At 46.2% G+C, this 23378-nt stretch overlaps 1 protein-coding gene across 5 annotated transcripts in view; it reads right to left on the bottom strand.

Moving 5' to 3' along the window:
- Nucleotides 1-23378, bottom strand: part of MEST (mesoderm specific transcript) — a 272991-nt gene that overhangs the window by 100941 nt on the left and 148672 nt on the right. For all 5 annotated transcript variants that reach the window (XM_069629615.1, XM_069629618.1, XM_069629614.1 and 2 more), the window contains exons 7-8: nt 4830-4870; nt 837-907 (exon numbers count right to left, since the gene is read on the bottom strand). In XM_069629615.1, the coding sequence (XP_069485716.1) occupies nt 837-907; nt 4830-4870 (112 nt within the window). The remainder of the gene's footprint in view (nt 1-836; nt 908-4829; nt 4871-23378) is intronic.

The following is a 23378-nucleotide window of genomic DNA, read 5'->3' as shown; positions in this document are numbered from 1 at the left end:
AGCACAAGGGCCAGGACATCACAACTGTTGGGATTGATACATCTTACGGTCCTGGAAGATTGATAAATTGGTTCCAACGAGTGAGGAATTCTATTGGGGATATATAGAGAGCCTGGATCGGGCTCCTTGTGTTGCATAGGAAGGGTCATTGCATACCTGCACACCTACGTTCTACGCCTCTTACAGGGACGTTTTAAAGTTCGGCTTTATTAGAGACATTTCATAGATACTGCTCAGTCTGATTGATTGACGGGGCCTATCATGCACTGGATGCAAACACACAGTGAACATATGAGACGGCTGTTCTATTGGTGCAGACGCCAAGGTCAGAAGGCCAACAGATTTTCCAATGGTAGTGTCCTGAAGTAAGACTCAGAAAGACGTGGCAGAAACACTCCACTCGAAAGTAAAATACTGCGTGGCGGCTCGTTACCATGAAGAGGTGGCATAGCGCTGATACATGGAAGACTAATCATTGGCACTCATTATGCAGTGTTGCAGGGGCAGGCGAAATGCAATGCATGCACCTTTTGTTCTCTGGAAATGTGAGATACGGTATGTTTTCTTCCACAGACTGCCACTATTCCAACAAGTTAAGAATGGATATTGAAGTATGCATTTTACCTGCTGTTAAAACTGGTACTACAGTACTGCTTGCAATCTATTTTTATTAATGATAACTGTCTGGCTTGTCATGTACAATAAGTGTAGTAAGAGAATTAAAGCATCCGTTTGCCTAATAAAAGCAACATGACTGTACGGATTCAAACACATGGATTCCTCCAGAGCACACATACAGCTGAACAAGTAAATAGTAAAATATCTTAACTACTCACCCCTTTGAGAAGAAGAAGTAATTCATGAGCCTGGTAAGAATTGGCGATAACAAGCTTCCATCCTTAAGTAGCTTTATATGTAAAGAGGGACAAAAAGAAAACATTCAGAAAGTGCTGCAAACCATCCAGGAATAGATTACGAGATGTCTTCACAGAATGTGTTCTGAGTGAAAAGGCACTTCTGATTTACAGGAGGGCGGCATAGGCATAACCTTGTGGCTAATGTGACCGGGTCCTGGGGATAACCATGTCAAAGTTGGGGCGGGGGTTGGAGGGGGCTTGTTGAAAGATCCTCTGTCCCAGCACGCCTGGAGCAGTGTATGCAAATTGGTGTCCTTTTCTCTGAACCAATGACTAACAGCCTCTGTACTGGCCAGGTCTCTTTCCATTCTTCCAGAGAATAGAATGACCAGCATGCACCACACTCCTCACAAACCTAGCTTGGATCATGGACCTGAGATGCGGTACAAAGTAAAGGAAAACTAGGCGTGCAAGTAACAATGCACCTGTAGCCTGCTCCCCCGCACAGGATAAACGATTCATTACCCAAATGTGAATGTACCAAGATTTCCCCTTCAGAAGCTGGAACTCCTAACACCCACCGCACCCCACCAACCCCAGACAGGCTACATGGGAACCATGGAACAGCAGCAGAACATCTGGACCTGGCAAGGGTCTACATTTGAACAGGGGACACCTAGGAACACTCCCCAAACCCTGTTTGAAAAGAGACTCGCTAAGGACAAGAGGTAATTTGAGAACAACCCCTCGGACCACATTGGTGGCTGGAGAAAAATGTAGACTGAAGAGAGGCGGGCTAGAGAGCATTTTGAAGACTTCGAGGGGAGGTCCATGCCTCAAGGGTATAGCTCAGATAGAGTTTGGCCCGGGCAGCAGTTGATCCTGGGAACCAATGGGAGCAGAGTAGAATGTCAAAGCAGGAAAGGCTATAAAAAGTCAGCAAATTCAGTTGTGAGTGAAATGTGTACAGGTGGACGAAGAGACCAGCAAGGAGGGTGTAGCAGGTGAAGGACAATTTGGGGGAGACGGTTGGAAAGCTTTGAGAGACTGAAGGTCAGGTGTTGGGATTAAGATGGTGGTACACATTTGGGTGTATGTATTGAGTGAGAGGGGGAGACTGACGGAAGGGTGTTTTGGAGGGAGTGTAAAAAAGGGGTGGGCTGAGAGTAGGTGTGAGAAGCAGGGTGTGTGAGAGAGAGAGGTTATGAGAGGCAGGAGAGTAGAGACGAGTATAGGTACGGTTAGTGTTGGGAGGACCTTTGGAGGAGGGAGGGACCAGAAAGGGGTTGATGGGTGAAGAAGAGAGAAAGAAGAGGGGGGGAGAAGAGATTAGAGTGATGAGACGGTTAAAATACGGCTATCAAAAGAGGGGCGCAGGTACAACCAGATTATCCCGCTACGTCCCACAGGAAGTCAGCCATATAAGGTGACACTGTTTAGGCTATCCTAGGGCAAGGGAAACAAATACCTAACTGTAGTCAACCAATCTCGGACCACGTGGAATAGGGAGTTTGGGCAATGTAGGTGGGAGCCCCCTTCAAGGTTGGCAGACCAAGTACATGTGCCACCCCTAGACTGGGAAACACAATTGCTTTGTGTACCTATTTTAACAAAACCAAGACAAGCAGTGGCATTCTGCAGGGCAGAACCATGTAACTTCTGGTCATATTTAAATAAACGTCCATCAACAGTAATTAAACATGGGAAGGGTGCCTTCAGCTGTTTACAAACAAAATGGCTTCAAAGATGCAATGCCACTGAAAAGTATAAAGCTGGCCATTGGACACAAAATCAATAACTTGTGTGAAGTTTAGTCTTACTCAGTGATCAGGCTCTCGACATTACAAATTAACAGCCCATAGATTTAGTGAGGCAATGACAGCACTTGTATTGCAGCATATGTGGAGAGAAACATACTAAGTCCATCCCCATTCAACCTGTTTTTTGGGATTTTCTGACAATTTGTATGAAACTGGATAGAACATAATGGTGAAGACTGGGATCTATTGTGACAACACTAAGACGCGTTTAGATTGGTGCACATTACTGGCAACAGTGGCACATAACCATTGAAGACGGTTGATCGCAGGGAGTGAGCGGGGAATCTGCTCAGAGACAGTATTCCATAGAGGTTATGTGCACATTTATTTGGCAGATGAGGTTATAATTGGTGGGGTACTATTTTTATGATGGGGGCATACTAATACCCAAACAGGCAAAGCACAGCTACAGTGAGCAAGACTGCAACCCCCAAACATATTTATATAGAGAAATCAGCAGCAGATATCGGTATGGAACTTGTGTACCCATAGGTGGAAGGCTTTTAACAAGTAATGCTGAGCCACCAGTTACAGTTCCCTTAATCACACAGTATTGACTTTCTAAGACAGCAGACCTGGGTTCATTCCTGAAGAGTAAACGATTGGCTTGTGGATATAGTGCCAGCATTTCTATAAGCGCACTGGTGCTATACAATTCCTCAACGCATGCTGGTACTTCAAAATGCCTCGATCACAGGCTTTCACTATATGATGCCAGCAGGCTAGGGACGATTTTCATGTGTCTACAGGTACACTTGAGAAGCGAGATTTGTGCTCAGTGCAAGGATTTGACCCCTTTGTGCACAATTTGTTTTAAATATCATTCAGTAGCATTAAACGTGCATTAACATGCAGTGATAATTCTTTCTTGGGATGCGCTCTGCTCCATGCACATTGGCACAATAAAGTACCTGAACTAATGCTCGTATTATAAAAAGGTACTTCTGGTTCACTGGTGCTGTATAAGTAACTCATTGATTCGCATTTGATCATCTGGTTCCTCCTGGGCTAGGTTTGAACCAGAACATAAAAAGGCCACTGCTCATCTCGTGATACGGGGTATGAAATCGCTGAATCAATTTTTCATTTGGTGCAGACTGAGCACCTCTTCACTTTACATTACTCCTTGGACTGGTCCTCCATGAATACAGCAAATCTCATGGGGTTTGAGGATATCAACCTCTTGTGCTCTGCAACCAAGTCTCACCCTCTGGTGTATTGAATGTCGCGTGTGTGTGAAAGAAGTTGGAGGAACCAGTTCCCCAACTCCGTTGTATGCATGAAGAAATATTACTTTCACACAATAACTGCGCCAGTGGTTTGATCAAAGACTTATGTAATTATTTTAATCCTATTTCTCAACTCCCGTAGGAAAGCCCTTTTGATGACACGTGGTTCGGCACGTCCTGTGCCTTTTTCAAATCTGGGCATATAATGTCTCTAATTCAAACATAGCATATACGTCTCCTTTTCTTTCTTTAATCAAGTCTTTGACAGCAAAATATCACAGGTTTTAATCCCACCTGAAAAGTCTCAACACCTCTGATCTTTTGCTGTCAAAGAAATAAGATTAAAATAATTAAAATAAGATTAAAATAATTACATAAGTCTTTGATGAAACCTCTGGCACAGTTATTGTGTGAAAATAATATTTCTACCTCCATGAATACAGGCCCACGCCAGATTGTTCTGCTCTCTGAGACTGCAGGCGATTGGTCTCATACTTAAAGGATTGGTCAACCACCACTGGCCTTTTAGAGACACTGGGAGCATAATAAATTGAGGTCTGGACTAAATGTCACATCCGCAAACAGAATGGATTTGAAGAATGCACTGCTATATACCCGTGGATTGAACCCGGACTAAAAAAGGAATTAAGAAAACCAGCTAGCAAACTTAGTGAAGTTCTGATTTGTATCTAAAATGTAGGCTTTCCCCTAACTTGATCTGTCAAGATAACCATTTAATGTTTGATGATTAAATGCATCCAACCAGTGAGTAGGTTTCCCTCCCTTCTGCAGGTTAAACATACATTACATAGTTCCGAAATGCAAAGAAATCTGAGGAACAATGCTGGCGTACTTCCCAAATCAGAGAACGATCAACTAGATTACTGTCATTAGCACTGTATATTTGTAGTTGATCAACTGACCTTCTGCAGGAACCTGGGGTGGTGGGTCTCTGGGAAGATTCCTGTACGGATCAAACAAACGAATCAGAGACAGGTATTACCAATACATTGTCAAGAGTTTTCGGACTGAGATATTGTAGGCATTTGGAAAATAGCTTTTCATGCAGTCCTTTCCAGACGATTACACGGAAGGGAGAAACATACAGTTCACTGATCTTTGACCTCCATCATCTTCATTTTGATCTCCAATGGTAATTCAGAGCGACCCAAATGCCTACCCTGCATGGTAAACATGTTGTGCTTTTCTTGCAACCAGCCCCAACTACTAACAAGACTGCATTCTACACCAACTTCAATGGAAGTGTTTGACATAAACATGATTTTTACCACTAACGTGGGAAAAGCTGTTAGATTAAGCCAGATTTCCCTTCATTACACCCATTACCCAAAAGTGTATTACTCTCTTTTAGGTTTCACATCTATTTCGAAGTGGTAGCTTTATTGAATTAAGCAACATGAGGATTTGGCTTCTATTTTAAAAATCTCTATTCACACAGCTTAGTACTTCAAGATCTTGCAACAACCCCTGTATATCAGATTACTTGCTAAAACTTCGGCTGAGGAACAGACACGATTTTGACACAGCTGCTAAGTTGTGAAGCCTCCTGACACAGCCAATGTCTTGCGTTTTGTTGATATATATGATATGTGTCATTTATAACGCGCCTATACACAAGTGTTTCAAGGCGAGACAAGACAAGGAAGGAGAGAGAGGGAGGACAAGAAGTGCAGGGGACACTGATCATGGAGGATCCAGTACCCAGTGAGACTCAGAGTAGCCAGGCAACCAGCCGGCACAGCAGATAGGTAGGTTAGCAGGGGTGGGAGAGAAAAAGAAAGCAGTGGAGAAAAGGAAGGTCTTGAGCTGCGTCTGGAACTTCAGGTGGTCCGTCTCAAGTTTGAGAGGGGCAGGGAGGCCATGTCACTCTGCCTGGAGAATCATCTGACCCTTAGAGAGTTGGAGGTAGCTGAGCGAAGGGCTCGGAAAGGAAGGTATTTTGGAAGAGAGTTGGATGCAATGGGAGCACTGGCCCCAGCCCCAGAAAGCTTTGTGGACAATGCAAGGGTCTTGAACTTGATCCTTGCAGCCACCGGGAGCCGTTGGAGATTTCAGGGCTGGAGAAGAACAAGTTACTTACCAAACTGGTAATGTTTTTTCGATGGTATGTTCCTCCGACCTATTCCTTATCTTTGATGTTATCCATTTCATCTTGCTGGCCTCTGAAGATTTTTTCAGTAGAGGGCACTGTGCGTCAACGTCCCTCGCGTCGGTGTCCCTCGACAGCCTCCGTATCAGCACTGACGTCATGAGTATAAATTGACTTGCGCAGCATCCGTTGCTCAGTTCCGTTTTGAAGTTCAGATTTGCTTTGCATCAATTGGTTAGTGACCTTGAAGGAGCATAAGCTGCAACTACAAGGGAAGTTTTACTGCAGGGATGGAAGGGAGGGGAGATAACGAATACGTCAGAGGAACATCCCATTGAAAGAACGTTATCAGTTTGGCAAGTAACTTTTTCTTCGAAGGGATTGTGTCCTCCGACGTATTCCTCATCTTTGATAGACTCCCATAGCAGTAGTATAAAGAGGAGGTGGGAGTAAAGATGAAATATTTCCCTTTAAAGATGTACAGAATGCAACACAGCTTTCCCAAATCTTGTCTCCTAGCTAGAGGGGGAATCTAGGCTGTAAAATTTGGTAAAGCATGTGCGGGCGACCATGTGGCAGCCGCACATCTATCTTTTATTGGGACCCCTCTTTGGAGAGCCGAAGAGGCTGTGATACCCCTGGTTGAATGAGCCCTAAGATGTTGAGGGGGTTCTTTTCCTGCCAATTTGTAGCATTCTAAAATGGTTAAAATGATCCATCTTGAAATGGTCTGTTTTGTGATTGGCAATCCTAATTTGTGCCCTGCATATCCTACAAACAATTGGCCTGCTTGCCTTATCCTAGCAAGTCTGCTAATGTAAAAACTCAAGGCACGCCTTGGATCCAGCCTGTGTAATCTCTCTTCCTCTTTCCCTGGATGGGGAGGAGGATAGAACAAAGGTAAGGTTATTTTCGGAGTAATGTGGAATTCAGAGACCACCTTTGGGAGAAAATTGGGCTTCACTTGTAAGACAACCTTGTCTTTATGAGAGATTGTATGAGAGGTTTGCAAGATAGAGCTTGTAATTCGCTCACTCTTCTAGCAGAAGTTAAGGCTACTAGAAAGACTGTTTTAAGAGTGAGAAACCTTAGTGAACAAGAATTAAGTGGTTCAAAAGGAGTACCCATCAGAAACTTTAAGACTAGATGTAAGTCCCACAAAGGAACCTGAAAAGGTTTTGGTGGATAGATATTTGTTGACCCTTTCAGAAATTGGATTACTACAGGTAGTTTGAAATATGAAAGCTCATCAGCAGTACGCTTAAAGATAGACAGCGCTGCAAGTTAGCCCTTGATCGTACCAATTTGGAGATCTGAATTTGATAAGTAAAGCAAGAAAGATAACACCATCGGTGTATTACATGAAAAGGGTTCATTATTCTTTTCTCTACACCAGCTGCAACATTTTTCCAACGGCAGCGGTATAAAGTCTTTGTTGCTAGCCTTCTACCTTCTACCTGAAAGCAACACCTCCATGACATCATCCGGGAGATCCCAATCCTTGTATCTCAACCTCTCAGAAACCAAGCGTGAAGGTTGAGGGTTCTGATGTCTGGATGGAGAACCTGAGCCCCTTCTGCGAGAGAAGATCCTCTTTGCGGAAGACGAATTGGAGGACAGATGGACATGTCTAGAAGGTCCGGGTACCATGTACTGGAGGGATCTCATTCTCAGAAGAGCCTGTGGCACTAGGAAGATGCAGGATGCCATGAGGCCAAGCAACCTCAAAAAGTCAAAGGCTGGTAGATGTTGGGCATTTTGAAACTTGGTGACCATCTGTAGAATATCTTGAGCCCTCACCTCTGGTGGCGAGGCTTTTCCCCAGGAAGTGTCCAGGGCTGCTCCAATGAACTGGAGTCTCTGTGAAGGTATCATCTGTGACTTCTTTGAGTTTAGGGAGAAGCCCAGCCTGTGAAGGAAGTGGCAGACATAATCTAGATGGATCTGAGCTTGTTCCGGAGATACTGCTCTGATCAATCAGTCGTCCAGGTAGGGGTAGACGTGGATCCCTTCCCTCCTTAGACTTGCAGCCACCACCAACATTAGCTTGGTAAAGACCCTTGGGCGGAGGTCAGCCCAAATGACAGAACTAGAAATTGATAGTGAGAGTTGTCAATTGTGAACCTCAGGTATTTCCTGTGTTTGAGATGGATTGGCACATGGAAATAAGCATCCTGCAGGTCTAGAGATACCATCCAGTCCTGAAGCTGGAGGGCCTGAAGGATCTGAGAAAGAGTTATCATCTTGAACTTGTCTTTTCTGAGGAATTTGTTCAATTCACGCAAGTCCAAGATGGGTCTCAGTCCTCCGTCTTTCTTTGGTACTAGGAAGTAGGGGGAATACAAACCCTTGTTCCTCTCCGCTATGGGTACCGGTTCTATGGCACCCTTCTCCTGCATAAGGAGCGGGTCTGGAAGCTTCAAAGAGTTGTTCCCTGGTGGATGACTGAGCAGTGCGTAGGAAGGGCAGGCAGTAACCTTGGCCAACTGTCTCCAATGCATCTGACATAATAGCCTGCCATTCTGCCAGATGTTGAGTTAACCTGCCCCCTACTGGTGTCTTGTAAGGGGAGACGTCAAAGGGGCTGACGCGGATGCTGAGGATAAAGCAGCACCTGCCGCTGCGGCTTTTGTACCTTTGACGTGTCCACCGGGGGTGAATCGTTTCTGGCCCCTTTGAGCTGGCTGTCCTCTGCCTTTTCCGAATGCGGAGTAAAATCGAAAGGACCTACCCCTCCAGGAGGCTCCAGAGGGGCGATTTGGAGTCTGCCGGATTGCAGCCCCAAGGGATTTCGCTACTGCCTTGGATGTTTGTAATCTCTCCAGGTTGTCATCAGCCTTCTTTCCAAATAGAGAAGTGCCGTCAAAGGGCATGTTCAAAAGTCTGGCTTGTACATCTGGAGCAAAACCAGACTTCCGCAACCACGCAAATCTGCAGATTAATCTGCAGATTGTGGTACTTGCCGCCATGGCCCTGCTGATGCCGTCAGCAGAATCAACGCCCGTTTGTAGGGACTCGCACATTGCATCCTTTCCATCCCTGAAGATGTTTAAGAATGCATCCCGTTCTTCTCCTTCTGGGAGACAGTCAGCCGCAGATGAAGCACACTCCCAAAGTGTGTGGCTGAATCTTGCTAGCGTGCAAGTGGCGTTGATAGACTTAAGCGCTATGCTACATGCCGAAAAGACTTTTTTTGACATGGCATCAAATCTTTTATCATCTCGGTCCTGTGGGATGGTAGGGTATGCCGACTTACTGTTAGATGAAGTCGCTGCCTGTACAACTAAACTCTCAGGAGTTGGATGCTTGCTCAGATATTCAGGATCTCAACCTGATACTCTGTATTTAGCAGAAAGTTTTTTATTTACTGCAGGGATAACTTCAGGAGTTTCCCAATTAGCAGATAATTTTCTTTGCAGAGCAGTATGAAAAGGAACAACAGGATCCTCCTGTGGACCTTTATCTAGAATATCAGTAAGGTCATCCTGCTGAAAAGAAGGTGTAGGTGTAGTCCACCCCATGAATTCAATTATTCTGGCCATCAGAATCCTATAAGGAGTCTCAGCATGCTCTCCAGGGTCTGGTTTAGCAAACTCTACTTCTGGAAAAGTATCTAAACCACTTGCCTCATGTAGAAACTCTTGAAGGTCTTTTAACCTGTTCTCCTCAGAGATTAACTCCTCTGGCATGGGTATTTCAGTCCTTTGCAGACCAAAGGGTCTCATTATCGGAGTCCTCCCCTTCCTCATATATAAAGGACAAGGCTCTAAAGTAGTCAGACCTAGGATATGGTTTAAAACCCATTTCTAGAGAAGAAGGAGCCAAATTCGTTGTCACTGCCTGAGAAAACGTCAAGGTTGTCGACGTGGACGTCATAGGCTTCGACAATCCTGAAAAAGGCATTGAAAAAGTTTGAAAAGACCTTGATGCACTCGAGAGAATCGGAATCCTACTCGGCATCGTCGAGATTGTCGATGGCACCCTCGACGTCATGTTCGGGGCTTTCGACACCTCTACTGCCTGTGACGTAGTGGCAGTTGTAGGTTTGTCTTTCATCAGGGTCGACAGTGGCATTGAAGACGGCGTCGATGAAACCGATTTATTCAAAGGGTCCTTCGACAAAGGGGTCGATGACGCAGATTTGTGAGTTGAAGGAATCTTCGACAACGGCGTCAATGACGCAGTCTTATTGCTTTAACTCAAGGGTTCACGACGTTCACACGCTCTCGAGTACTTTCTCTCGCCGGGTTCAACTACTCGCATCGTTTTGATTTTTTGGGACTTTCACCAGGGCATCACCTGTAGACGTCTGAGGGGGTCGAGGCCGCTTTCTTGAAGACGCTAAGCATTTTTTTTCAGAATTCCTCCCACTTAGCCAGAGAGCTGTGTTTCGTGGGGCAGGTGACCCTTTCTGGGGAAGAAGAGGAAGAGTGAGATCTACGACGCCTCTTAGAGTGTTTTGATCTCGAAGACTGATGAGAACTGCTTCAAGATCTTGAACGGGAATGTTTTTGTTGACGAGGAGACGAATGTCTCGACTCAGCCGAAGAAACTTTCGAGGGAGTAGAAGTTTTAAAGTCCTTACCTCTTTCTAACTTCCCCTTACGCTCCTTCAAGGCTTTTGCCTCCATGGACATACAGTCATCACGTTCCGAACAGTGATGCTCTGATTCCAGGCACCACAAACAGATACTGTGAGGATCCGTTAAAGACATTTTCTTCCCACAGTCACATTTCTTGAAACCGGACCGTGGAGTCGTTGTTTTGGATGACGAAGCCATCGTGTAAAGTTAATAATCTTAGAAGAATAAGAAGGTTTTTCTGAAGAAAGGAACAAAGCGTTAAGTTTCCGCAGCCCACGAATCGCGGAAAAACGGAACCGAGCAACGGACGCTGAGCAAGTCTAGTTATACTCATGATGACGTCGGCGCCCATACGGAGGCTGTCGAGGGACACCGACTCGAGGGACGTCGACGCGCAGCGCCCTCTACTGAAAAAAAATTCTGAGACCAGCAAGCTGGAATGGATATCAAAGATAAGGAATACGTCGGAGGACACAATCCCTTCGAAATACAGTTTCTGGGCTTGAGGCCAACGAGAAGTCTTGCAGTCCTGTTGTGGATTAGTTGAAGAGGGCAGAGAGTAGAGGAAGGCAGATTGAGAAAGAGGCTGTTGCTGTAGTCCAGCCTAGAGAGAACCAGGGCTCTGGAGACTGGGAGCTTCTGGGTGGAAAGTGAGAAAAGGAAGAATACCTCTGAGGAGGTGCAGCTGGTATTGGGCCTTCTTGGCAAGGTCTGTTATGTGAGGAGAGAAGGAGAGAGTGGAGTCCAATAGGACACCAAGGTTTTCTGCCTCACAGGAAGGTGAAGGAAGAGGGCCCAAGGAGGGCAGCCAGAGAGAGAGGGAAAGCGGGAGTGGGGGTCCCAATGAGAAGGATCTCAGTCTTATAGGCATTAAGGCAGAGATTGTTGGAGGCGCACCAATTCTGAATTGCGGATAGACCGTAAGGAATGAGCAAGAGAGGAGAGGAGGCTGAGGGGAGCCAGAAAGAGAGCCAAGTGTCATCCGTATTACATTGAACGTTCGAGAAGAAGGTAGCGATCAGGTGGGCCAAAAGGGCAAAGTAGATATTGAATATCCAGAGCGAGAGGATAGAGCCCTGGGGCCACCACACATGGAGAGAGAGGTGGTGGAGAGAAAGAACCCAAGTTGGACCTGGGAGAGTCGGTCCAGAAGTAGGTCAACCACTCCAGGGCCTGATCCATGATGCCCAGGTTCTCGCAGAGTCGATTGACCAGGATGGCGTGATTGTGTCGAAAGCAGAGGAAAGGTCAAGGTGGATGAGGACAGAAGGAAGGCTAGTGTCAAGATTAGAGAGCAGATCTTCACGGGTGTTCAGAAGAGCAATTGCCATGCCTCTGGCTGCTCTGGAGACAGACTGATGGTCATGGAGACAATCAACAGATTCAGTGTGGAGAGTAAGCTGGGAGATGGCCATTTTCCAGAAGTTTGCCCAGGAAAGGAGTGATAGAGATAGGGCGGTAGTTTGTCGGACAGGAAGGATTGGCAGAAGGCTTTATAAAGGAGGGGTGCACAAGGGAGTGCTTGAGGAGAGAGGGGAAGATACAGTGGCAAAAGAGTGATTGCAAAAGTAAGCCAAGGCTGGAACAAGGGCGCCAATGTGATCCATGATGGTTCTGGGAGGAGCAGGGAAGCACCTGTTAGAACAACACTTTCATAGATTGGACTTGTCTAGAAAGGTCATCAGGTGTTATCTGATAGAAAGAGGAGTGGGAGAAGCAGCCAGAAGGGGCCGAGAGGGGGAGTGGAGGAGTAGAGCGAGAACAGGATGTCCTGAGTTTTAGTGGTGAAGGGAGAAGCCAGAGCCGGACAGAGGGCCTGGGAGGGATCAGGAGAGGTGGAGACTGCAGAAGGATTAGTCAGCTTCTTACAGATTTTAAAGAGTTCAGCCATGTTGTTAGAGGCCGCAGAGACGCAGGCTTGGTTGTGGATTCTCTTCTTGGACAGAACAGAGTCTACATTGCCTTTGGAGCAGGCGGCAGGCCAGTTTCTCAAAGGATGTGCCCAAAGCCCTTCAATTCCTCTCAGTCACCCTGCACTTGCGTTTCAGTGCAGCGAGGAGTTGCACTTGGAAGTAGGCTTCAGACAGATTCTCATGACAGGGGCAAGGATGTCCAGAGTGTTGGAGATGTGCTGTGCCGCAGTGTGAGTCAGCCGCAGGAGTGGAAGGAGCAGAGAAAGTAGTGGCAAAGGCATGCGATGACACACTCTTCATGGGCCAAATGACTGAGAAGGTAGGTGGCAGTACTGGGGTGGCTTTAGCCTGAGGGGCAGAGTTTCAGATGAGAGGAAAGCAGGAAGTGGTCAGTCCAAGATAGAGGGTTATAGAGAGGGATGTCTGAGGAGACGGACTAGAGGGTAGAATGGGGAGAGAAAGAAAGAGAAAGAAAGAGAAGCTTGCACCTAGTATGCTAGTAATCCTGAACTAGTCTTTATTACTACATATGCCATACAAAGTAACAAAATAAAGGAGATAATTCGGGACAGATGGAATATATTGACAAGTGATGTCCAGATTAAAGATTTGTTCCCACAACCACCTACTTTAGCCTACAAAAGAAGTAATAACTTACGCAACATGTTGGTGAACACAAAAGGCAAGAATTCTAATAGGAAACCAGACAAGCACCCTGGTACCTACCCCTGTATGAGTTGCAGTAATTGCAATATGTGATGAAGGGTAACACCATAATGCACCCCAAAACTGGAGCAAAAATTAAACTTAGGTACCATGCGACCTGCTTGTCAGAAAATGTCATTTACGCTATCAGGTGCCCATGTGGTATCTACTATGTAGGAGAAACAGCACGGAAAATACGGGCAAGGATAAATTAACATAAATCCTGTATTCGCAATAGCAACATGACCTCAGCTGTAGCTAGACATTTTAAGGCGAATGGACACTCTGACAATTGAGATTTGCGGTACTTGAGGTACAATCTACCAGAAAACACAACAAAGACATGAAGAAATGGAGGGCCCAACAGGAGGCCTTTTGGATTGACAAATTAGATGCATTAGCTCCCGATGGGATCAATGAGGAGTTTGATTTGAGCTGTTTTTTATGATGATGATTTCTTCTGAGATGTTATGATTTTTACTGTATAGAAAGTCCATGTGATGGCACAAGGTAATGCTTCAACCACATTTTTTCACCATCATACCCTGAATATCTCCATCCGGGATTGCGCCACATTTGGTGCCATTGATATATTTTTAGTGTGTGTGTCTTAGTTCAGGCCTCTATTCTGCTTATGTATGCACTACTGTCCTAACGGTCATTGTAACAAGTGATATTGGTGTTTGGATATATGGCACAATACTACTTTATGTATCACTATCACTTATGTAGTAAAGGTTTCCTTGAATGAGATGTTTCCAACCAACAGCAATTTTGATGAACACAGGCATTAGGATAATAATGGTTTTAAGTATGATGATAGATGCCCATGTAATACGTAAAAGAATGTATATAAGTTGAAGTTGGCAAATTGCATGAATATGGATTAATGCTGTTAGCATTTACTTCTTGGATAGAAATATATTGGAATGATTACTGGCATATAACATTATGCTACCCGATATATGAATCCTCAGCAGTACACTGGTTGTAACCAAACGAGTGGTAAAGGCACTGATTAATCATCAGTGTCTTTGGTAAAAGATTGGATTTATCCATGAGTCCAGTTCTATAAACATCACTATTGATGTTTTGATCCTTTATTTACGCTACCTATTTGCCGTTAACAACATTTGCCGCATCATGATGTGAATATACAAGGACAGAGTATCTATAAAGTACTCTACTTGTGTTCACTAAGTACGGTAATTTTTCAGACACGTAAGCATCATCCCTTGACTTACTTAGAACGCTTTGTCTACAGCATTAGCATCCCGCGAATCCGGGCCGCAACGCATTGACTAGCGTAACATTGAATAAGATGTCCGTACATCGTTTTAAGGTTGTTAATAAGGAAGCATGATAATGTTGAAGTAGTGTGAACATCCTTATTCCTTTTTATATAGGCACAGTAACATGAATATTTTAGATTACAATACCATCATCTTTAACACATGTATGTTTGATGCCGCATGTTTTCATTTATTCTTTTATTTTATTTATATTCTGTTACTCATCATCACTAGTGCGGTATATTAAACTTTTTGGTACACAGTGCCAGTTATTGACACGACTACTTACACGTAGCAATGTCTGTGTATAGGTTTTTCTAGCACTCAAATATGGCCGCCACGTTTTTTCTTCATTTCGCCCCACCCTGCTACATGGCGTTCCCATGGTGACGCACTACAACAGAATGGCTCCGAGTGAAACGCGCGTCCTGCGGTTTCACAGAGAGCTGAGGCGAACCCTCGCATCACACCAGGTAAACTAGGGCCTTAGGTTAGATTTAGTAGTTTATTAGAACTTCCAACAAAGGTTTTAACATTCCGTGTATATATGGTTACAGATTCTCATGGGGAACCCATTCTTGAGCACACAATCGCATTATATCTCGCTAAGAGATCACCCAGCCATTTTGCAGGTACCATTTGGCTACAGGGACACAAGGTCAGTCTTTATCCCATCCTTCACGTTTATTTGTATTTTTCACACCTTAGTGAGGATTAATTCTCATTTTCCTTCTTTTTTTGTTTTTATTGCTACGCGCTCTTCATCATCCAACACATATCATACCCGTATGTATACCATTTTCTACACACGTCCTTTTCACTAGTGGGTTTTAAAATGGTGGCACGCCTGTATTTAACATACATATGGATACATTGATGAATTGGACAAATGCACATGACAATTTGGATGGAACGAATGTGGTTGACATTATTGATGTGCATATTGGACTTGTGAACTATGGTCGTTATACTGTTGTTTGAACATGGCGTTATTTTGGTAATGTTGGAATTTGAATTTGTGTCTCAAATGACTATTACTAGGCCCAGATGAAGCAAGTTTATTCCGAAATGCATTGGCCATCCCAATAAGCACCTGCATGGAGAAAGTATATCAAATGCAGAATTGTTTGAATAAAACTCAACCATATTAGAGACAAATACTGAGTTTGAGATTCCTTATATCTGGGACACAAAATGTATTACCCACTTTAAGAAGCCACACATTAGTGGATATAGGAGTGCAGCCCGCACCGCTGGCCTCACAGCCAAGGTCTTTGAACATTGTCGCTCGCAGTGCTATTCCACGGAGGCACTATTTACAGCGGGTTTGCACCCTGAATGTTTGAGATTTACCTGAAATTTCAGAAGAAGAAGTTACTAATTATTGGTTGTGCTCACTCACCTCAATAAATTCACAGTCAGAGAGAGGCCAGGAGAGACAGAGCCTGCAGACCAGGAGGAGTAGGCCTGCGCAGGGATGACAGAAGCAGGGACCCACTCCGGAAAGATCAGAGCTTTTCCACCTCTGGGTCAGTTGGTTCTGGGCTCAGAGAGGATCTTGTAGCCATCAGGGAGGAGAGTGTCAAAGCCCATGAAAGAGCTGGCCGTGAACCATGCCTCAATGAGAGCAAGGACATCCAGGTCAAGTTCTACGAGGAGGTGGCAAATGTCAGAGGAGCGTTTGACAGCATATCGAGTTGAAAGGAGCGACGTGGAGCAGGTTGCCACATTTGAAAAACCTCTGGGGTGGGGTACAGGCTTGAGGTACACACAGCAGAAGAGGTAGAGGGGCTCGAGAGTGGGCAGAGGCAGTAGCAGGAGGTGGAATAGTATCCAGAGAGGAGGAGGAAGGTGCTAGAGAGGCGGCAAAAGGAGGTGGCAGAAGAGCTAGAGAGGTGCTAGTAGGAGTAGCGGGAGAAGGAAGGAAGTTGATAATACGCAGGAGACACATATCGAAAAGGAGGAGATTGGCTGAGGGCTCCGGAGCAAGACGGTGCCATTCAGATAGACATTAATGATGGTCTTGGAGGAGTGGAAGGAGGCCAAGAGGACCTCCCACCGAGTGCCACCATTAATGGGAGAGGACGAGGTAGGAGAGAGAGCCAAGACCATATGAGGCGGCCATAGATCTGGTGAGGAAACGACAGAGGGGGGGATGCCAGGGTAGGAGACAAGGATAACTCTCAAACTTTTTCCTACCAGACTTAGTGAGAGGGATAGGGTAGGAGATAGAGTAGCAGTTAGAGAAGATGGGAGAGATTGAGAGCACCATGGAGAGTGCAAGAAGGGAGTGTGAGGGAGGAAAGAAGCACAGCCCAAAGCCAAGCACCACAGCAGGTAACAGAGGGGAGGGTTCACCCAGAAGGAGGCAAACAAGCAGGCAACCACAGAGGAAAGCAGGAGCAGTGCGGACAGAAGACATGGGGGTGGAGAGGGGCGCACTGTACAACACCCAGATTCAATATTCCCAAAAAGGTGAAAAAGGGCTAGTTTCATCACAAATAGCAACGTAAAAACACCCAGATTCAGTTATCCTAAAAAAGGGGGGAAAATGCCTAGTTTCATCACAAACCGCAACGTAAAAACACCCAGTACCAACATAATATTAAAACAAAAACAGATTTCCAGAAGACCTACCCTTACTTCTCGCTTTATGTTTTTGGGCAGCAAATGCTTTTTGACAATTAAAAAGCAACTATCAATAGATTTGCAATGTGTACATTCAGCAGACAAACACCAATGTTGTTACATTGGCACAAACCTGTAATTTCCTGGATATGTACTACAGACGAACAAGTTACTTCTTACCTTGTAACGTTCTTTCGTCGGGATGTTCCTCCGACGTATTCCTCATCTTAGATATCTCCTTCCAGCTCTGCTGGCTTCGGAAAATTTTTCTCTAGAGGGCGCTGCGCGTCGACGTCCTCCGAGTCGATGTCCCTCGACAGCCGCCGTATCGACGTCGACGTCATCCTGCCTATAAAGGCTGCGCGCAGCGTCCGTTGATCAGTTCCGTTTTGTAGCCCACAATAATACTTTCTGGACTAGACTAATCACCCTGAAGGAGCGTAAGCTGCAACAACACGGGAAGAAGAACTGCGGGGATGGATGGGAGGGTCGATGAGGAATACGTCGGAGGAACATCCCGTCGAAAGAACGTTACAAGGTAAGAAGTAACTTGTTCTTCGAAGGGATTGTGTCCTCCGACGTATTCCTCATCTTAGATAGGCTCCCATAGCAGTATTCTATTATTGGAGGAGGGAGTACTGACTTCACGCTGTCTTCTATTGATGAATAGAATGCAGTACAGCCCTTCAAAACCTAGTCTCTTGACTGGAGGAGGAATCCAAATTGTAAAAACGTGTAAAAGGTATGGACAGACGACCATGTAGCGGCCGCACAGATGTCTTTAACCGGTACGCCTCTTTTGAGGGCCGATGAAGCTGCAATACCTCTGGTCGAATGAGCCCTAAGGTTTTGAGGGGGCTCTTTCCCTGCCAGTTTATAACATTCCAGAATGGCTAGAATGATCCATCTGGAAATGGTCTGCTTAGTTATTGGTAACGCCAGCTTGTGACCTGCGTAACCTACAAACAGCTGGTCTGCCTGTCTTATCCTGGCTAGTCTACTGATGTAAAAGCCCTTCTAGGGTCTAGCCTGTGTAACCTCTCTTCCTCTTTCCCCGGGTGAGGAGGAGGATAGAACGATGGTGGGGTAATCTTCTGAGTGATATGGAATTCAGAAACCACCTTTGGGAGGAAATTAGGCTTCACTTGTAGGACAACTTTGTCTTTGTGAAATATTGTGTGAGGGGGTTTACAAGAAAGAGCTTGTAATTCGCTCACCTTTCTAGCAGATGTAAGTGCTATTAATAAAACAGTTTTAAGGGTAAGGAATCTTAACGAACAAGAATGGAGTGGTTCGAAAGGTGTGCCCATCAGGAAAGTTAGTACTAAGTTTAAATCCCATAGGGGAACTTGGAATGGTCTTGGGGGATAAACATTGGTTAACCCCTTTAGAAACTGTATTACCAAGGGTAATTTGAAAGAGGATGGTTCTTCCGCAGTGCGCTTAAAGATGGATAGCGCTGCGAGATAGCCCTTAATGGTGCCAACTTGAAGGCCTGAATTCGCCAAATATAGAAGGAAGGACAAAACCATTGGTGTACCACATGAAAAAGGGTCGATATTCTGTTCTCTACACCAGCTGCAAAATCTGTTCCAACGGCAGCGGTATAAAGACTTTGTTGCTGGCCTCCTTGCCGAAAGCAACACCTCCATAACATCATCAGGGAGGTCCCAATCCTTGTACCTCAACCTTTCTGAAGCTAAGCGTGAAGGTTGAGGGTTTTGATGTCTGGATGGAGAACCTGACCTCCCTTCTGTGAGAGTAGGTTCTCTCTGAGTGGAAGTCGAATTGGAGGGCAGATGGACAAGTCTAGAAGGTCCGGGTACCACGTTCTCCTGGCCCAATCCGGGGCAATTAGGATCATGGTTCTCCGGAATCTTCTCAACCTCCTGATCATTTGAGGAATGACAGGGACCGGTGGGAATGCGTACAGAAGCGGAAACTCCCAGTCCACTATGAACGCGTCTCCCAGAGCTCCTCTCGGGGGAAATTCCCTTGAGCAGAACAGATCGCATTTCCTGTTGACGCTGGTGGCGAACAGATCCACCTGAGGGGTTCCCCAAAGGGCGAAGATCTCTTGAAGGACTTCCTGAGCTAGTTCCCACTCGTGGGAGACTGTGCTCTGCCTGCTCAGAGCGTCCGCTGTCAAGTTCTTCTCTCCGGCTAAATGAACGGCCGATAGAGAGATTCCTTCTTGGATTGCCCAAAACCAGAGCTGCATCGCCTCTCTGCACAGGGGTAGTGATCCTACGCCTCCTCTTTTGTTGAGGTAATGCATGGCCACTGTGTTGTCCATCATTATCAGGACGTTTTTCCCTTGTACAGCTGGCAGGAACGCCTTCAGCGCAAGTCTGATGGCTCTCAGCTCTAACAGGTTGATATGTAGTCTGGACTCCGATGGAGACCAATGACCGCTGATGGTCAAGTCGTTGGCGTGGGCTCCCCACCCCGTGAGTGAGGCATCCGTGACTACTGTTATCTCCGGCCAGGGTTGCCAAAAATGTTCTCCTTTCAGAATGTTCTCCTGACAGGCCCACCACTGAAGGTCTCGAGCCACCCTGTCGGGAACCTGAAGAAGATCTGTCATTCTCCCTGAGAATTGTGACCACTGAGTCCTCAGTGCCCAGTGGAGGGATCTCATTCTCAGGCGAGCCTCTGGCATTAGGAAAATGCAGGATGCCATGAGGCCTAGCAACCTCAAAAAGTCGAAGGCTGGGAGACGTTGGGCATTTTGAAACTTGGTAATCCATCTGTAGAATATCTTGAGCCCTCACCTCTGGTGGCGAGGCTTTTCCCAGGGAAGTGTCCAGGATCGCTCCTATGAACTGGAGTCTCTGCAATGGTATCATTTGTGACTTCTTTAAACTGAGGGAGAAGCCCAGTTTGTGAAGGGAGTGGCACACATGATTTAGTTGGATCTGAGCTTGTTCCGAAGAGACAGCCCTGATCAACCAATCATCCAGGTAGGGGTAGACATGAATCCCTTCCCTCCTTAGACTTGCCGCCACTACCGACATTAACTTGGTGAAGACCCTCGGGGCGGAGGTCAGCCCAAATGGCAGCACTCGAAATTGATAGTGAGAGTTGCCAATTGCGAACCTCAGGTATTTCCTGTGTTTGAGATGGATAGGCACATGGAAATAAGCATCCTGAAGGTCCAGAGATACCAACCAGTCCTGGAACTGAAGGGTCTGGAGGATCTGAGAAAGAGTGACCATCTTGAATTTGTCCTTTCTGAGGAATTTGTTCAATTCTCGCAAGTCCAAGATGGGTCTCAGTCCTCCGTCTTTCTTTGGAATGAGAAAGTAAAGGGAGTACCAGCCCTTGTTCCTCTCCGCTACAGGTACCGGTTCTATGGCACCTTTCTCTAGCAGGTCCAAAATTTCCTGCAAGAGGAGCGGATCTGGAGCTTTCTGAGAGCTGATCCCCGGAGGATGACTCTGAGGTATGCGTAGGAGAGGCAGGCAGTAACCTTGGGCAACTGTTTCCAATGCCCAAGCATCTGACGTGATAGCCTGCCATTCCGCCAGATGTTGAGTCAACCTGCCTCCTACAGGTGTCCTGTGAGGGAAGTCCTCAGAGTGGTTTTGGGGCGGCTGATACCGATGGTAAAGAGGCACCTGCTGTTGCTGCGGCCTTTGAATATCTACCCCGTCCACCTCGGGTAGTTCTTCTTTGTCCCCTTTGAGCTGGTCGTCCTCTACCTCTTCCGAATGCGGAGTAGAAGCGAAAGGACTTGCCTCTCGCAGAGGTTCCTGTGGGACGAAAGGGTGTCTGACGGATTGCAGCGCCTAGGGATTTTGCTGCTGCTTTTGAAGTTTGCAGTTTTTCTAAACTGTCATCCGCCTTTTTCCCCAAACAAAGAAGAGCCATCAAATGGCATGTTCAAGAGCCTGGCTTGCACATCTGGGGCAAAACCAGACTTTCTCAACCAAGCAAATCTCCTGGTTGAAGTACTTGCCGCCATTGCTCTGCTGATACTGTCAGCCGAATCAATGCCCGTCTGGAGGGATTCGCACATAGCGTCTTTACCGTCCTGTATGATATTCAGGAACGCCTCCCTTTCTTCTCCCTCCGGGATGCAGTCAGCCGCTGTAGAAGCACACTCCCAAAGTGTATGGCTGAATCTAGCAAGGGTGCAAGTAGCATTCACAGATTTTAACGCCATGCTACATGCCGAAAAAACTTTCTTTGCCATAGCATCATATTTTTTATCGTCCCTGTCCTGTGGGACGGTAGGATAAGCCGTCTTGACATCGGTAGAAGATGCTGCCTGTACCACCAGACTTTCTGGGGATGGGTGTTTTGACAAAAACTCCTGGTCTGTAGTGGATACCCTGTATTTTGTAGAAAGTCTTTTATTTACTGCTGGGACGACATCTGGGGTTTCCCAGTTTGTCATAATCTTCCTCTGAAGAGCTTTATGGAAAGGCACTACAGGATCCTCCTGTGGGCCTTTATCAAGAATATCCGTGAGGTCATCTTGTTGGAAAGATTGTGAAGGTGTAGACCACCCCACAAACTCTGTGATCCTGGCCATTAAGGCTCTATAGGGGGTTTCAGCATGCTCCCCCGGGTCTGGCCTAGCAAAGTCCACCTCAGGGGAAGTGTCTAACCCACTTGCCTCATGTAAGGAATCATGAAGATCCTTTAACCTGCGTTCTTCAGAGGAAAATTCCTCTCTAATTGGGGTTACAGGTCCCTGCAACTCAAATGGTCTTCCTGTTCAGACAATTCACCCTCTTCCAAAATTGAGGACATAGTTCTCAATTGTTCTGAACTCATAAAGGGAGTAAGTCCCATTTCCAAGGCAGAGGGTGCCGAACTTGTCATTATCGGCCTCGAAAACGTCGATGTCGTCGACGTCGAAGGCTTCGAGCGTGGCGTCGAAAACAAAGGCGGAGGCCTCGATGTCCTCGACAGAATTGGGATTCTACTCGACAATCTCAAAGCCATCTTCATCGAGGACCTGGGGATAGTCACTGGGTGTGTCGTGACCGTGACTTTTCTTGGCGTCGACGCCGGTGTCGAAGCTGGCGTCGAGTCGACAGACCCGTGAGTCGAAGGTCCCTTTGACAACGGCGTCGAAGACACCGACCTCGGCGTCGACGGAACCCTCGTCGACGGCGTCGAAACCTTCGAGGAAGGTTTGGAGGTCGTAGAGGAAGACGGAGAAGGGGACCTTCGACGTCTCCTCTTCGAGTGCTTCGATCTCGAGGAGTGATGGGACCCACTCCGAGACCTGGAGCGCGAATGGTGACGAGGAGACGAGTGTCTCGACTTCGTCGACGAAGAAGAAGCTTTAAAAGTCTTACCTTTCTCCAGCTTCCCCCTGCGCTCCTTCAGGGCCTTAGCTGTCATGGACATACAGTCCTCGCACTCCGAACAATGGTGTTCAGCTCCCAAACACCACAGACAAACTCTGAGGGTCAGTCAGCGACATCTTTTTTCCACAATCTCGGCATTTTTTGAAGCCGGATCGAGGAGTTGTCGGTTCCGACGAGGAAGCCATCGAGTACGGATCGAATAACTCGAGGTAAATAGTATTAATCTGACAAGAACTGAGCAACGGTATTCCGAGGCACCGAGTAAGCGCGGAAAACGGAACTGAGTAACGGACGCTGCGTGCGGCCTTTATAGGCAGGATGACGTCGACTGTCGAGGGACATCGACTCGGAGGACGTCGACGCGCAGCGCCCTCTAGAGAAAAATGTTCCGAGGCCAGAAGAGCTGGAAGGATATATCTAAGATGAGGAATACGTCGGAGGACACAATCCCTTCGAAATGTTTTTTTAATATAGCAGGAATAATTGTGCATAGGGACCGTGACGCAGGATCAACAGAAAACGTATAAGAGATGTCCATTTAAAGCTCAAAGCCATTACTAACTTTGTTAAGGTGAATTGGATTAACACCTACAGCCAAAAAATAATAATAGCCACTATTATACATGTGTACAGATGGGTCAGAGTATGGGAAGACTGGTGTTACCAATGATTTCCCAACTATAGTTACGTATCAGTCTCAGTTTTATGAATATAGCGCTCCGCTCGCCTCTTGGAAATCTCGTACCAACAAGCACTTCTCCCCCTGACTTAGGGTAATTGAAGGCCTGGATATTTTCACAATATTGCGGCAATTTACCCTTCTGAACTAACGTCACTACCTCTTCACACGATTACCAGCAAATATATTTTAGCATGGTCCGACTGATATTCCAACTGGGCCCACTCTTCCCCTC

Source organism: Ambystoma mexicanum, chromosome 12 (assembly GCF_040938575.1).
Source record: "Ambystoma mexicanum isolate Mex_15411 chromosome 12, UKY_AmexF1_1, whole genome shotgun sequence".
In the NCBI taxonomy this organism is placed as follows: Eukaryota; Metazoa; Chordata; class Amphibia; order Caudata; family Ambystomatidae; genus Ambystoma; species Ambystoma mexicanum.
The sequence above is the reverse complement of the archived record's forward strand: the minus strand, read 5'-3'. Positions and strand labels throughout refer to the sequence as shown.